The sequence below is a fragment of the Copadichromis virginalis genome, linkage group LG5 (assembly GCF_057382275.1).
Source record: "Copadichromis virginalis isolate Kocher_CV1m ecotype Utaka linkage group LG5, C_Virginalis_male_GT1.1, whole genome shotgun sequence".
NCBI lineage: Eukaryota > Metazoa > Chordata > Actinopteri > Cichliformes > Cichlidae > Copadichromis > Copadichromis virginalis.
This window is the reverse complement of record NC_140622.1, coordinates 33,206,606-33,222,619: the sequence shown is the minus strand read 5'-3', so window position 1 is coordinate 33,222,619 and position 16,014 is coordinate 33,206,606. Positions and strand designations below refer to the sequence as shown.

At 41.6% G+C, this 16,014-nt stretch overlaps 1 protein-coding gene across 1 annotated transcript in view; it reads right to left on the bottom strand.

Annotated features, from left to right (window-relative positions):
- LOC146710142 (plexin-A2-like) overlaps nucleotides 1–15,583 on the bottom strand; it is an 87,233-nt gene extending 71,650 nt beyond the window's left edge. The window contains exons 1-2 of the mRNA XM_085457431.1: nucleotides 15,281–15,583; nucleotides 2,295–3,646 (exon numbers count right to left, since the gene is read on the bottom strand). Of these exons, the coding sequence (XP_085313557.1) occupies nucleotides 2,295–3,518 (1,224 nt within the window). The 5' untranslated portion in view covers nucleotides 3,519–3,646; nucleotides 15,281–15,583. The remainder of the gene's footprint in view (nucleotides 1–2,294; nucleotides 3,647–15,280) is intronic.
- Nucleotides 15,584–16,014: the final 431 nt, after the last annotated feature.

Genomic DNA, 16,014 nt, shown 5'->3' with positions numbered 1-16,014 from the left:
AGACCCTGTGTAGTTTGTCTTTTTCTCAGATTTTTAGATTGCTTGATCTTCTAACGTGCACCTCAAACCTCTGCTAATTGCCTGTCACCTAATATATAAATCTACCCTTTTAGAGCAGCTATTTTTTATCCTCTGTTTCTGAAACACATTAGGCTAATGATCAAATTTTATTAAAGTAGCATAGTTGCCTTTTTTTTCTTTTGGTTAAATGTTGTTATGCTAACAGTAGTGTGATGGATTGCTATTGAATTAAATACTGTAGGTCTCTCTGTTTGGTGTTGAGAACGCCTTAATGCCCAATGAAGCCATTTTCAAGCGCCTTCTTTGTGGCAATTCATTGTGTTGTTCCCTTATCAGGAAGGAAAAGTAGACCTAGAGGAAACTTTGAAAGGATCAACTTGAGAATTGAATGACCAAGGGCCAGATTTACTATATTCGGCAAAATAGCATGTGAGCCCAATCCCCAAATAGTTCTCATAGGTGTGATTAGTTTTATGTGTGATTTACAAAATACAGATACAGGTACAGTGAGTTAATTTCCAGATCAAATGCAAAAAAATAAGACAGGCTTATTTTAGCAGTTAATTGCATGTCCCATTTGTTATTAAATACTTAATTTGCATAATTGATATTTTGTGCCTTAAAAAAGGAACTCCCCAAACGGTCAGCTACAAAAATCTCTGAGTTCCCACCTCTTACACTTTAAGTGATATTATCATTTCACTTAAAGCACCCAGCTGCCAATTTAAAGCCTCAGTCATTAGCTGTGAATTTTATGTCTTATTTGCCCAGCAACTAGCAGAATACTTCTACATCTACATCTACATCTAGATGTAGAAATGTTGCTATTACAAGTGTATTCTAAAAATCTTAAACTAAGAGCCCATCAAATTAAGTTTATGGATTATTGTACATTACAGGCAAAACGTATGATTGCATTAAATTGGAAAACATCAGATCCTCCTGCTATTGGTGCTTGGATAAATTCTTTGGCACAGTGTATGGCAATGGAAAGGATAACGTACTTTCTCAAAAACAAGTTAACATATTTTGATGAAATTTGGAAGCCATTTAAAAACTTTATAAAAGAAGTAAACATCGGACAACTCCTGCAGGAGTATGGATGAGGAGAAAATTGTTTAGTATGTGCTAGCTATTTCTATTGTCTACTTTTTTTTTCTCTCCTTTCTTTTTTGTTTCCTTGAATATGTATAAATGCCACATATTGTACAAATGTATACATATTTTATGTGGGTTTGTTTTTTTTGTTTTTTTTTTTGTAGGTTTGGAAGAGAGCAGGGTGGGAGGTGAGGGCGGGGAAAAAGGGTTCCTATTACAGCAGCATATAATTGGGAAAACAAACCTTTGTATGTTGTTGCAAAAAGCAATAAAATTTATATTTAAACTAGCAGAATAAGAAACTGCCATTATTGGCACTGAATCAACAGAGTGGAAAGGTTTTGGGCTTTTCAAGTGGTGATCTGCCGTGGCTATACAATGTTGTTACATGCATGAACACTTATATAAACTGTACTGACCACAGAAATCATACCTAATGCATCACCATGCCCAACTGGTGCTTGATTTGACTGAGTATTTATGTAACCAGAGAACTAAAGTATCCAATGAGACACATTACAGACACATACAGCATATGAATACAGAGAGAGAGATTTCTTTTGCGATTGCGTTGGTGTTATGGATAACATTACATCTCATTTATTTGATGACATGGTTTAATCAAAGTACATGTTGGGAACCACAAGAGTGATTTACCGCATGCGATGAATATCATTGTTTTCACGCTTCACTTTCAACTTGCTTCCATGAAAGCCTCTCATTATGCAGAATTATAGCTTTTATAAAGGCACAGACTTGGACATTCACAAGAAAGGCAGTTTTTTCTCAAGATCAAGAACAGGTCTCAAAAAATGCTGACAGCGACAAGAGCAGAAGGAGGGAGATGGGGAAAGAGAGGGAGAGAAAGGGGAGGAGAAGGAGGCGGGAGTCGGTGCCTAAACCCCTGAATGAAATCAGAGCTCAATACAGAATTCCTCTGATTAGCATTGTGGAAATAATCTCCTCCAGCTCTTCTGCTCTCATGGGATCTTGAAACCTGAATAGTGTCTTCAGCATAGCACAGACTGCCTATCTATCAGCTGTTTAGGCTGCAATCATACTTGCAAGTCTAACTTTCAGTACAGCTCTACTATATCACTGCTACACACTACTGTGTGATACTTTCGCTAAATATATGAAGTTCAAAGCAGCATTTCTCCCTAAAATCTACCTACCGCCTTGGTGCACTGCACGTCCTTTCCCAGCAGCCAGTGCAACTCCAGATTTCCTTCTCCTTGGTAGCAGGACTGCAGCCGCTCCTTAATGCGGGTGTTGATGTCCTGGATGGTGAAGATGCAGAGAGCAGAGTGATCTGGAGGGTCGTGGTACTGCTTCTGTCCTTTCGAGAACACAGCAAAGAGCACATCCTCTTGAGCACTAATGTTGAGTGACTTAGCCAGAACCCTGCCGGCCTTGGACAGGTAAGCTGCCTGCAGCAGACGGTACTCCTCGCCTCTGTGAATGCACCCCACAGGAAGTGACACATACGAGTGGAACTTCTTGTCACCTTTGCACAGGCGGATGATGCGGGATGTGTAAAAGAGGTCGCCAGGGGAGCCACCTGCAGGCATCCCGTTCTCTGGAGTCTCCGGCTGGACAGTCATGAAGTAGACAAAGCTGCTGCTGGCAAAGCCATAGATGTAGTAGATGTCAAAGTGTGGCACAAGAGCCAGTGTGTCTGAGGGGATTTTAATCAGAGAAGAAACAAAATCAGTGTGAAGCTCATAGTCCAGCATGGCGGAGGATTCTGGGTCACGAGGCAGCTTTCGGCTGGAGATAGTTGGAAAGTAGTCCTGTTTTCCGCCTACGGCAGTGCCGATGTATAAAGTCGCATCCTGACCCTGAGAGGGTACAACAACTCCATACATCGTCCCAGTCTGGTTGTCACTGGACAGGTAGTGCTCTTTCTTATGCGTGGGCTCCACAAGGATGAACAAATCATCCAGCCTCATCAGCTTACAGACGCCCTGGTAGAGGCTGCCACAGGCCAGCAGCCGGTTGTGAGAGTAGTCGATAAGCAACAATTTGTTAACATTGTCAGTGGAGGCCAAAGGCTCAGAACAGGGCTGGACAATTAGTGGAGGATAACATGCTTTGTTGTCATACTCTGGTCCTGTATCATGAGACACCAGGAGTGTTAGATTAGAAGACAACTTGTAAATTCGATTGACAGCTCCAATGTACAAAGCCCCAGTAGACTGATGCACAGTCAAGTGGTTCAGCGACCACTCCCTCCTCTCTGATTGGAAGGTGTTCATAGTTTGTCCTAGAGTCATCTTTTGATTCAGAGAGATTAGAGCCAATAGCCACAGTGCCAGGGGCCATGACATGACCTTTAGAGGACCGTGACCTTTAGTGAGGCCGCAGTAAGTCCATCCTTTATACAAGCACGTTCCCATCCCCACGTGGCTCTGAAAAGTATTGAGCTCAGACAAACAGGGTTGTGTGTCAACAAGTAGCAGGATTGTCCAGAAAAAAGATCAGCTCAAGCGGGGTCTTGTTCTCCTCAAGTGAGCTTCACATCATTCTGAAAAAGAAAAGACAGACATTTGTTTTAGATCTCAAAAAATCCTTGATTCTTTCAAGTGTGAAAGATTGCTTTTCAGGATATCGTTAGGCACTAAAACCCTAGAAATGTCTTGTTTTCTTCTCTAGCTCTGCTTAGTCAGACACATGAGACATCAAAGAAACAAGTAATCATTTGTTCAAACTGTCTCCCCATATTTACTAGCCTGAGAGATGGTCCAATATTCCCCATATCAACAGGGGGGCTCATTATATTCGCCTTTCTGTAAGAGAGACCTAACTGTGGCCTATTACTTGAACAAAGCAGTGACACAATGTAGCTGCGCGTTCCCTCTGTTTGGGTGGCTAATTAAATGATCCAAATGTATTAATTATGCATCCATATTTTGGGCTCCCTGTTTTCCTTCCTCCCCTCTGCCTTGTTCGTTTAAATGGTTGAATCCAGGAGGAATTAATCACTCTCCAATGCGGCCGACATTCCTAAATTAATCAGGCTTTTTCCAGGGATGGCAGGGAGTCATTAGAGATTCAGAGCCTGGCAGCATCAACTCACACTTCCCTTTTTAATTTCATTAGCATATTTTATGTAAATATTTCCAAGGGACAAACAATGTCCGTCAAACACATGACGGACAAAAAAGATGGATGAGTTAGCCACATGAATGTTTGATGGATGTACATTTTTTATTTATTTATTTTTTACTGTTATAACGTTAATATAAAATATATTTTCGTCTCCCATATGGCCAGACAAAATAAGCTTATCTACAATAAAAAGAGGGTCTTTTTTCCTCTATATAAAGACTGATGTTTTATGATGGCAACACAAGCATCGTAGATAAAGTAGCTTCACATATGCCGTTACTTCATCGATGTCCATTAAAAGAGTAATAAAACTGTCTGCATAGGAGGATACATCATAAATTAAAACACCTACATCACTCTAAATCCTGCCTGTGTGCTGCCTGAAGCTTCTCCAATCATACACTCAAAGGTGGTTTCTGTCTCTCCTTTGTTATCGCCGTTACTACACCAAAAGCACCTTCACACTCTTCTAACAATCCTTTAAAAATAAAAATAAATGAAATGCTTTCAAATTTCCTCCAAGTATATCCTGCCAAATCCTAGAAGACTATACCTCGGAAGCAAACTGTCCTTTTTTGGCTGGAACTAACGTAAGCGGGGTGTTTTCTCAGTGAGACTTCCTGGTATAAGTAAAGGTTAAATGAAGACAGCCATGTCAGATCCTAATGCAGAGGTCATGATGCGGTGGGTGCTCTCCATTGGCTGACTAACAGGATGTCCGGCTGAGTTGAGCTGGAGCCAGGGATAGAGCGGATGGACTGACACTGAGCTGGCTGGGCCAACTCCAGCTCCACTCCAGCATCTCCTGCCCATCTGTCCCCACCGTGCTCACACAGGGGGAGAAGTCACTTGAGTGTCCCGACCTACTCTGCTCAATTTGGCAGGCTCAGTGTGAGCAACTCTACCAGTAATTGGCCACCGAAGAGTAATATCTGCCACACGCTGCATTGGAGCTCTTAAATCTGAAGTTTAGTGTTTGCTTTTGTTTGTTTAAAACAGATTCCATTTATAAAGACATGAAATGAATCAGTCACAGTCACAGTGCTATCTTTGCTGCCTTTGTTTTAGAAAACAGAGAAGTCTTTCCTTTTTTTTCCTGACTGGACACAAAAAAAACATGTCTTTTATTAGTTCTCAGAAAGCCTAGATTTGGCAGGACATGTTGGCTCTAATATTTACATCTTTATTTAAGGCAAAATGTTGTCCAGCAAATTCTTTCTGAAAATCCCTCAGATCATCTGCTTTGCAAGCTGATGAGCCCATGAACCAGTTTCTGTTTTCATTTATCCTGAAAACCTGATGAAATCAGTACTCATGCGTGATTGAAATACTGGAGGATAAAATGAAATATAAACAAGATTCATGTGCTTATTTTCAGCAATGACCATGAACTAGTGCTAATTGCGAAACTTTACTTTTTGAAGTACAGCCTTTTTCCCCCGAGATCTTTCTTCTTCTTTTTGTAGTCTTTTAAATAATGGAATGTCAAGTAATGCACTTAAGAGCTGCTTGAAAGTTGCAGAGTTAGAAAAATGTGACTGAATTCTTGAGCTGCCACAGAAAAGGGATTTTTGTGCTTCAGCTGGGGCTGTCTCTACTTTGTCTCTGCTTTGGATTTCTCTGCTTGAACTCACTCTACAAACTTCCAACTTAAAACCTTTGGTGTAATATGCATTGTAATCTTATCAAAAACTCAAGTGATGACCTTTCCTCAACTTGAAATAATAAATAAGACATCGCTCTTGAGGTCTAACAGCAAATAGCAGACCAAATGATATTTACAGAGGTTGGCTCGAGTCTGGCTTGACCTTAAACAACAGACACCAGCAGTGATACCCACAGGTTAATTCAGTGCTGAGAGTCTCCAGTGAAATCCTCAAAGGAGTTACAAAACAGGGGAGAAAAACACGAAGAGAAATTAAGGAAGTGCTGGTGGCAAACGGAGCTGGGCAGGCATGCAGGCAAGCAGCAGCCTCGTCGTTTCATCCATTTTTGTTCTGCCGGCTTTGGTCACGTCTAAGGCGTGCAGTCATGCTGCTCAGTGTTTACCCTGGATTATAGAGACAGCTCTTCGCCCTGCGCAGTCCTCCCTGCTGAATTCTCCGCCTCGCCACTCAGACACGCTCCAGCCCAGACGTGACTCATTCACACTCACACACAGGAACATGGTTTGCTGAGGCCTCTGGGGACGTGAGCTCTCAGCGGGCACCAATCACAACACAGAGGAGGGAGAAGCCAGTCTCTCGTGCTCCGCAAACACGACCCTTTGACCTGGATCAAGATCTGTGGAACCAAATCCATCCTTTTGGTTCAGCTTTAATTGAGGCGAAATGCTGTCATAGCTTCTGTAGCACCCTGTTAAGCATGATTCACGGGACGGAAGCGATGGTTACTGCTGTTGAAATGAAATAATTAAAAGAGGGCTCTCTTCTTTTTTAGTATGTGCATCATGTTCAGTCATCGCTCAAGTTTGACAGCATAAAGATATGTTTTGTCAGCATTTTTCATGTGTACTGTAGTACATTCAGATAAGATATTATGTGGAAACCTTATTTCTTGAAGATTTGCATATTTTGTGAAGTAGTGAAGAGCTTTGTAGGCAGAGGCTTAATTGATTTGCGATACTGTGTTAAAACGCAATTGTGATCATCACAAAAAGAACTGACATGAAGTTAAAAGTATTAAAATACACATTTCCCGATAAAATGCTTTAATAAGAATTCACCGTGTTTAATTAAGTTTAGATAATTTAGATCAACCAATAACACTGAATTGCTAAAGCTGTGCTTTATAGCTAAACTAAGCCTTTTAGGCTGGTTATATAGTATTTGTAAGAACATGGGATGATGATAGGATGATGAGATAAATTATTTATCTTCAAGAATGATGTAATACAAATACATTATTCCCTGGAACTATAGATGGTCTGGCAGGCAAAGTGGTGGAAACCCCTCAGACAAAGCTTCTCAAACTAAAGGGATGAGAGGTTTAACAACAAGTGGCCTGAAATATAAGGCTAGAGGTGGTGCCTATAAATGTTGTAAAGTAAACTGTTTAGGGAAATTAGGTTTTGATTTTCTGTTCACAATCATATTTTATAGTCACATTTATGTTGAAGTCTTAAATTGAACATTCTTATCCATGTTTGTCATCACAGCTCACTCGGCCAGGGGCTGTTGCTGGTAGCTACGTATTTTTGCAAAGCATTCACATTTTGGAGATGTTACCTTTCCAAACACTCAGAGCAAGATGATACAAGAGGATTTTTTTTACACTTTAAAGAAGGACAGATTTAGCACAAGCAGCATGTGTTCAGGTTTATCTTGTTTATGTTTTGGATTATAGATTTGAGAACACTGTCGACAGACTGCGCCATGATATTTCTAAAGGTCAGAAGATACTTCTCGGTGCTCACACTTAGTCAACAATAGGAGTCATTGTCACTCACATCAGAGGTGATAAAAAATTTTTTCCTTTTTGTCGCTGTTGTTTTGTGTGGCCTAGATTTATAAGGCTGCACAAAGCCAATAACAGTATAAGACCACGGGGGCGGAAAACTGTCTGAACTACAATAGTCATAACAGCTTCTGTCTTTATGATTACAAGCGGGCTGTGCACAAGCGTGAAGGGTTTTTGTGTCTGTAGGTTTGTGCTGATGAGGCTGCTGATAGAAGTTTAAAAGTTTCTTATAGGACATCATTTTGGAGTTGGACAATATGTGGCTGCAGTTCTTCTGAACGTTTGAGATTGTAGTATATAAACCCACATGGGATACATTTGACTAGGGTTCTCGTCAAATACGCACAGGCCCGTCATTGGGGGGAGGGCTAGTTGTACACATCACACATGAATGGGCTGAAAGGGCGCCAGTCGCAACAGAACTTGACTTCCAAATGAATAAATGAAGGCAATTAGTAGATCTGTTTACGATGTTGTGGAGACAGAAGTAGGTCAAACATGGCAGACACAGAAGGGAGGAGGGAGCCAGCAAGCCAGAGCCAGGGGCTGTCGCTGGTACCTACAATGATGAGTCGGGGAATTAGGACATGAAAATGCCGTCTTTATTAACAATGACTTTTAAATGAATGTCATAATGAATCACAAGGGACCGGTGGAGTTTATTAGAAAAGCAGTGTTTTCTATTCAGCCCATCGTGTTTTATCAGACACAGTGTTGTAGAGGGTAAGCCCAGGGCAATAGGCTCCGCCTTCAAAATCCCCCTCACCCAAACACAGACTCGAGCCTCAGAGGACATAATGTGTAGCTTGGATGCTCACACTGCAGATACCCACAGGATATCTTCACTTTGATATTGCTCAGTCAAATTTTATGACAGTTGGCCCGTGGTTAATTTTTATCATTATGTTCTACAATGTAAATTCAAAGAGAAGCACTTTGCCCAGTTGGAAGGGGGCAATCTTAAAACCAGTATTTAGACTAATGGCAATAACACTTTGGGAGGCAATTGTTCCCTGGAAATCACTGCAAACTGCTGTGAATTCATTTAGCTTCATTGGCAGCTCGACTGGCACCTCTGCGTGTCCCAGCATTTTTTATATAATAAAAAACAGAACAATTATTTCCTTTTCTCTGTGCTTGTTGTTTAGTTTATTGGCAAGCGCAGATATTACAGGCTTTAGGACTCTCTAGCCAGCCACAATTCTTGATGGTAGAGTAGTGGAGGATGTCCGTGGGGGACAGTAAAACAGCGCTATGTCATCGCAACTAGCTCGGCTTCTAATAACTGCAGGATGCTGCGCAGAACCTGGGCAGTTGTAAATGTGACATAGGGGACCAATTCCAACAGATCACCACAACACAGTCAGCAGCCTCCTCTGCAATGCATTCCATTATCTCAGGGCATATGCATTATACATGCAGATACAGTACTTTATCTGAAATTGCTGTTAAGAGCAGGGACCAGATGAAGGGCACTGCTGCCACAGTCAGATTTAACCATGCATGCCTTTCTCCACCCTTCCCTCTTCTCAGCTCTGTCTCCTCTTCCATAAATCTCGTTGTTGGTCTTCCCTGCTTAATGGTGACCTCAAGCTGGCTCATCTCAACTGCTGAGGCCCTCGTGTTGCATATATGATGAGCATACAGGGGAAAGACAAAGTGACCTCCAGCGCCGTGATGAAAACCCATGCAGTTCAAGTGCAATAGAGGGTCTTCTATAATTCAGCAATCGCATAGGAAGACAGAGTGAGCTGTCTTTCTTCTGGAGCCACACAGCTAGCGCCTGTAGTGGTAACCTACATCGCCTCAGAGCGAGGAGTAAACAGGTGTGTTTGATCAGGTTTTGGAGTTATCTTTCTGCACCCGCACAAAGACAATGAAGATGGTGAAATGAAGACTGGGGACCAAATACAGAACAGCTCACCTGTTTAGTTATTTGTACTATAAGATAATATATATTAACTACCAGCTTTATGTTCAGAGGGATGGCTTTATTGTCTGTTCGCACTTATATATCTGCCTTTTTTCTTCTTTTTTTGGCCAGGTTGTTATTGCTCTCTCTAAAGCAAAGCTATATTTTCCTCAGACCGACTGACTTACTCTACAGATGTGCAGGACCATATTGATTTCTCATGCATAAATCAAGGAGACCTGACAAGGAAAATACTTTACATTTGGCAGAAACTAGACCTCACTGAGTGTATGAATGGGGAAAAAGCAATCAAACACAGTGATGCAGACTACATTTGAAGCTGTGAAGCACATATGTCCATGATTCCCACACCACTGCACACAGAAATCAAAGAACTTATTCCAAAGAAGCCTGTATGTTTCCTCGGCTTCCTCCCGCTTTGCCCATATGGTTTCGTGGGGTGGGAGATGCCAAGGTTGGAGGTAGCTGGCACGAATAATTACGATCAAAGAAATTACAATGCAAAAGGAACAGCTGCTACCTCGACTGCTGACAAATCACTATGAGCAAGAGGAGACTGCAATAGACGGCGAGTCAGGGAGAGTAAAACAGGAAAGAGGAGGAGAGATGGTGCATGTTCTACTATACAACAACTTTCCCTCTAAGTATCTGCTACTCCAAAACCCATTTAACATTTAATCCGCAGTGCAAATAAGGCCTTTGGTGGCCATTCACCCCAAAGCTGTACAAATACAAGCATCTGCCCAGATTATCTCAGTCAGACTCTATGGTCAATCCAGCCCGGCCTCTTTCTAATTCTACCCGTCAGAAATTCTATCCTACTTCCTGAGCCTCTCACATGAATTTGAGAAGAGTCACAGAAATGTCTTCAATGTCCAAAAATAGAAATAACCTGGTTTGAAGTATAGTAACCAAGTGAGTTAGAATTTTACCAAAACTGCAAATGCAGGTGAATTTCTCTCAAATAGAAATTCACTTCATGGCAAATGCGTTACATTTTTTTTAATGCTTTATCACAACTCCTGCAGGAATAATGCAGTATCCTTTCGTCTCAACTTGCCCTTCCTAATAGGATTTGCTTGTCAAATTAAAATTGAATACTCCAAGTCTATTAAGCTCAGTCCCACCTGGTTTGTAGCTGCCAACGGCTGATCACTATACAGCAGTCTTAGATGTAGTCCAGACAGTCTGGACTTCTATGACATGTTGCAGATAACCTGGTGAGGACAATTTTGCAGATGTAATCACTTAAAGTTGTGAGGCATTATTCCAGACATTAGTCATTTACTTTTTTGTAAGACAGGGCTTTTACAAAGTGGACCCAAATACTCTGTCTTCCCAGGTGGCAAAAAAGAGCAATTTGACGTTGTTCTGTAATGGTGATGGTGTTTCATAATTCAGTCCAATTTGGTTTAAGGTGCCATCTGTCCATTTTTCAAGCCCTTATCTAACTAGGGTTACAAAACCCCATACCCTGGATTTGTCGCTAGTCTGTCTTATATGTTTCTTTAGAATGTGGGAGGAAACTGGAGCACCAGATGAAAATCCACAGTGACATGCAAAGGCCAAAAGACAACTGCAAGTGCTAACTACTGAAACCCTAATGAACACCAGTTTGAAGTGCCAGACTTATTTTATATAATCTTGAAACCTCTGTTTACATCATTTAGCAGCCTCTTGTTTTTTGAGAACTGGCAAGGAACTGGGGTTGGCTTGCCTCAGTCGACATGTAGAGTCATGTAGAAGTATCCCTGGGCATGATACCACACCCCAGGCTTTCCCTGAGCCATCTATCAAAGTTCAACTGTTTTAGTACTCAGCATCACAAACATCAAATATCCTATGTTTTACCTTTTTAAAGGTGTAAAGAAATGTTTCTTTTTTTTTTCAAAGGCTGAATTAATGTTTAAAACATTTGGTTTTAAAGCCGTCGCTTCACCAGTCAGCTGGGATAGGTTCTAGCCCCTCGTGACCCTGACAAGGATAAGCAGGAAAGAATGGATGGATGGATGGATGGATGGATGGATGCTACACCTGTCAAACACTTAATTAAAATCTGTAGCAGCCTTTATCATCTTTAGTTATTATCCATAGACTTAAGTTGAAACTCAAAAATATATCTTAAAATAACAGTAGGTCAAAGAGCTGCCAGAGACCACAAATGTCATAGTGGCTTCTTTGTGCTTTCAGATTTCATATTGGGTGATAGATAATTACACTACAACACTTCACAAAACTAAGGAAGAAAGACGAAGAAGCCATGTTTTAGAAGTTATTCGAGTATGATTAGTTTGTTGAAATGGTACGAAAGAGATGGATTAAAGTGAAGTTACATGGGTTTAGCTCAAACACATAAAGACCAATTTCTTTCCATGTTCCATAAGATATAATAACATAACCAAATTTTACCAAATGGCAAGTTTTAGGTATTTTGTATGTAAGCTACATGAAGTAAACTGATGTGCTGTGAAATTACCAAAGTCTGGCTTGAATATCTGCCTCAAAGGGCAGAAAACCCACCAATTTAGCACAAGAGCGATTGTAAAAGTTACAACAAAAGCAGCCGAGATATCCTAATGTTTGTGATCCATTATATGACCCAAGTTATGAAAACACTGGTTCCTGTACTTCCCATAATATTCTCCAGTTATTGTTAATGCTTTTTCAGACATCTGAAAATTTTTAGCCCAGCGGTTTCAGAGCCATTAAACTGAATTTCATGAGTAATATAAGAAAACCGATTACAAACGGATAAACTTGTGTCAATGCATTTCAGATTTAAAAAAACTCATGTGACATCACTTAACTTTGTCATCTATTTTGTATGGCCATATGCTGTCTAAATACAGAAGTGCCAAAGAAATCATGCAAAACAAACACATCAGCAAAGTTATTACACTGTTTGTATCAACAACAGTGTGACAATCTGGAGGCAATGCGCCATATTGCAAGACCGCCATCACTGCATGCTGAGCGCTGCCAAAGCTGCCATCTGGCAGGTGAGCTGCACACTTTCCTCTCCTCCCTCTCACTTCTCCTCTCCACTGTTTTTTACCACTTCTCTTCCTCGCTCTTCCTATATTAGACCTTCTCACCCCTGCTACCTAGCTATTTCCACTTTTTACACTCCTGTCTAACCCTGTAAGGTTATTCTTCTCCACATGTACTGTATATGCACCTCCCTCCAGGCTTGGATCACACACTGAAATAAGTGGAAGCATGAAGCCTGAAAGGTGGAAGCAAGAGAGTAAAGACTAAGGACAATTTCACATTGGCTGTGCTTGTTCATCTGCAGTATTTTGTTCTGTCTGCATTTCCTTCTTTTTTTCCTTTCTCTCTCTCATCAGTGTCGATTTCATATCACTGTTTGCTCTCCTCCCCGTTATCGCAGCCCTCTCGTCACACTTCCCTCTCTTTATGTCTCCTCTTAGCAAATATGCACTCATATGCAAAGACGCACCAGTAAATAGGCACACGTATAACACGCACATTCACACGCGTACAGTATACACGTGCAAACACACACACACACAAACTGCAGGCTCGACGTCTTCTTCCGCAGGCTGTAGCATCTGAACAGTCGTGTTTAATCAGTGTCTCCATAGGCAACCGGGGGTAGCGGTGGGTGGAGATGGTGAGACTTGGAGGTGGGGGGTCTCCAGCTATGGGCAGTAGCAGTGAGCTGCTGTGCACTCACACACCGTGTAAGTGTGCTACATACACTAATTCGTCTGATGTATTATTGGAGCAACTGTGCGTCGCCTTTGCCTCTGACCCACGCTGCACTCCCTGATATTGAAAATACTTCAAAATCAATGTCACAGATTGAATTGGCAGTTGTTTTAAATCACAAGCTGTTTTTTGCAGTGTAGTAATAAAGCATCCCTCTTCTTTTTTTCTTATCTTCTCAAACATAAAGTAGCTCATTAATCTCTGTAGAAGTCTGAGATAACACTTAACTCCTAGCTTGTGGGTGAAAATGACAGAGACAGATGCTCTAAATTACTTCACCTACACTGGTCCAACATTGCCTCTAGGGTCAAAAGACTCCAGAATAATTCACCTATATTTCCTCAGTACAAGAAACTACCACTACAAATGCAGATGGAGGAATTACATCAAATGGTATGTATAGATCAATTAAATCAAACTGCCAATAAAATTGATTTTTTTTCCCCATTGGCTTACTTTTAGACTCTTAAAAAAGTTAAAATATAATTTAAATTTTACCTAATCAGAAACAAAGTTTAATCTCTTAAACTTATGAGCGTTCTTTTTTTAACTGATATCACTACTTTTAGAAATCTTCCCCTGAAATTTCACTTACTCCCTAAAATCTGGGCAGTGAGTGAAAACCTCAATAGTAACTTGTTTTTCCAGAAATTCTATCCCGGTTATTTTGTATTTTTTCTTTACAGTTTTCCTAACAAACATAGTTCCCACAAAAACTGATAGTACTGTGGATAATCCTCAGCAACTTGGAAAGTGTTACTGTCACAATACAAATCTCAGACAGAGCTTTATCGTGTAAGACACAAAGTATGTCTTTTTGTTTGCTTTAAAATGGCTTAGCTGAGGAGTTAGGAGTGGGTAATCCTCAACTATACCTCAGAAGAATAGGAATCATCATAAACCAAACCCTTAGTTTCATTCATTGTTGTCAATTGCAAGAGAGAGAGAGAGAAAAGTAATGTGGAGATTCATTTAAATTCTAAAATTAGCAGGCAACTGATAAAATGCCGAAGCGCATGACTGGCAAGAGCATGCTAAAAGAGAAGCCAATCTCTCTCTCTCAACGAGAGGCTTTTCCCACTCTGGAGGGGCCAGGAGAATAAAAGCTAGTCCAACTGGCCGGCCAGATAAGCCAGACCAGAAAGAGCATACAGGGAGAAGAAGGGCTCATCTGGTTTGCATGAGGGGTGAGAGTCAAAGAGCCGTGAATCCAACTACAACCGCTCCTCGCCCCCTCAACCACCATACAGAGGAGAGCTCAAACAAAGATGCACTTAGTGAACAGCATTGTTGTAGTTGGCACCGCTGCAGCTGTGTGTGCTTTAGTTCTTTCAGACTCAAGCTTCATCTCAGCTCTTGCCCAGCTTTATCAGCATCCCAGTGGCTTCTGCTCTGCCCTGGCTGCCAAAGCAGCACGAGCTCTGGCTGCAGGGCAGCAGCGGAGAGCTGACTGTCTCCAGGCTAAATACTTCACTCTGGTATTCTCCTGATGACCAATAATCTGATGAACTGCCCAGAATAATCTAAATGTCTAAAGAGTTTTGGGAAAATCTGCACAAGCCGGTGGCTTTCGCAGGCTTTGTGTAAAGCAGAGTTATTGATAAGAAGATTATTCCCATCAAATCTAATACAGAAATGCTCTTGCCTGAGGATCTGATTGGTACTGAAGCTGAGGCATTTACAGTTGCTTTGTTTTCAGAACATCAGCCCACATCTGCTGGTTGTTACAGGTGGTCAGCAGAGCCGCAATTTGTCCAATTAACACGTGCATTCTAAATCATAACGCCATTCGGAGTTCACGCTCGCTGCGCGTCTTTTCACGGCGTCCAAGGTGCGTGAAGTCTAACAACTTTACCCTTCTGCACAATGCAGAGCTGCTCTACAAGCTGCCGCTCAGCTGCTAACACCAAAGGATAGCCCACTCACCTTGAAATAGCAGGAGACTCATTCATGAGTAGCGCAGATCCGGTTATTTCGCTTGAATATTGGGAGAAACGTCCCGCGTCTCAGTCAGTGAGTCAGTCAGTGGGCTAAATGAGTGTGGACGACAAATACAGCGAGATAAACTGCCGGTTAATTTATTCTACGCGCAGACGCGACGCACAGCTTGTAAAGTCATCTGGACAGCAGTGAGCATCTCCCTGTCAGCCGCTGAGAAGGAGACGATATCAAGTGACCCTCCCGCCTCGTTCAGGGATTGATCATTTTCTGTAACAGGCTGTCATACAACCCCATCTCCACCTCTCTCTCTCCCTCCCTCCCTCTCTCTCTCTCTCACTCTCTGTGTGGATGCCGGTGCTACATGAAGTCACCCATCAGTTCACTTGCACCTCACGTACAATGTGCGCTTTTAGACCCGACCTCCGTCGCGTCATCCTTTGGCACAACTTGGGCGCGTTGCAATACCTGTTCTATGTCTTTTTTTTTTCCAGCGGACGAATAAAAGTTCCTGCGCATCTGTTCATCAGTGGAGATGGACACTGACAATGATTCATTCTAAAAAGTCGTCAAAACATTTGGTAAAGAGCCGACTTCTAAATGCGCTTACAATTCCATTCAAATTGGACCTAGACTGCGTGTTATCAACAGCACACAGGACGGAGATAAAGTCAGCGACCAAAATAGGCCTATTTGTCAAACGATTGTGATCTTTATACATT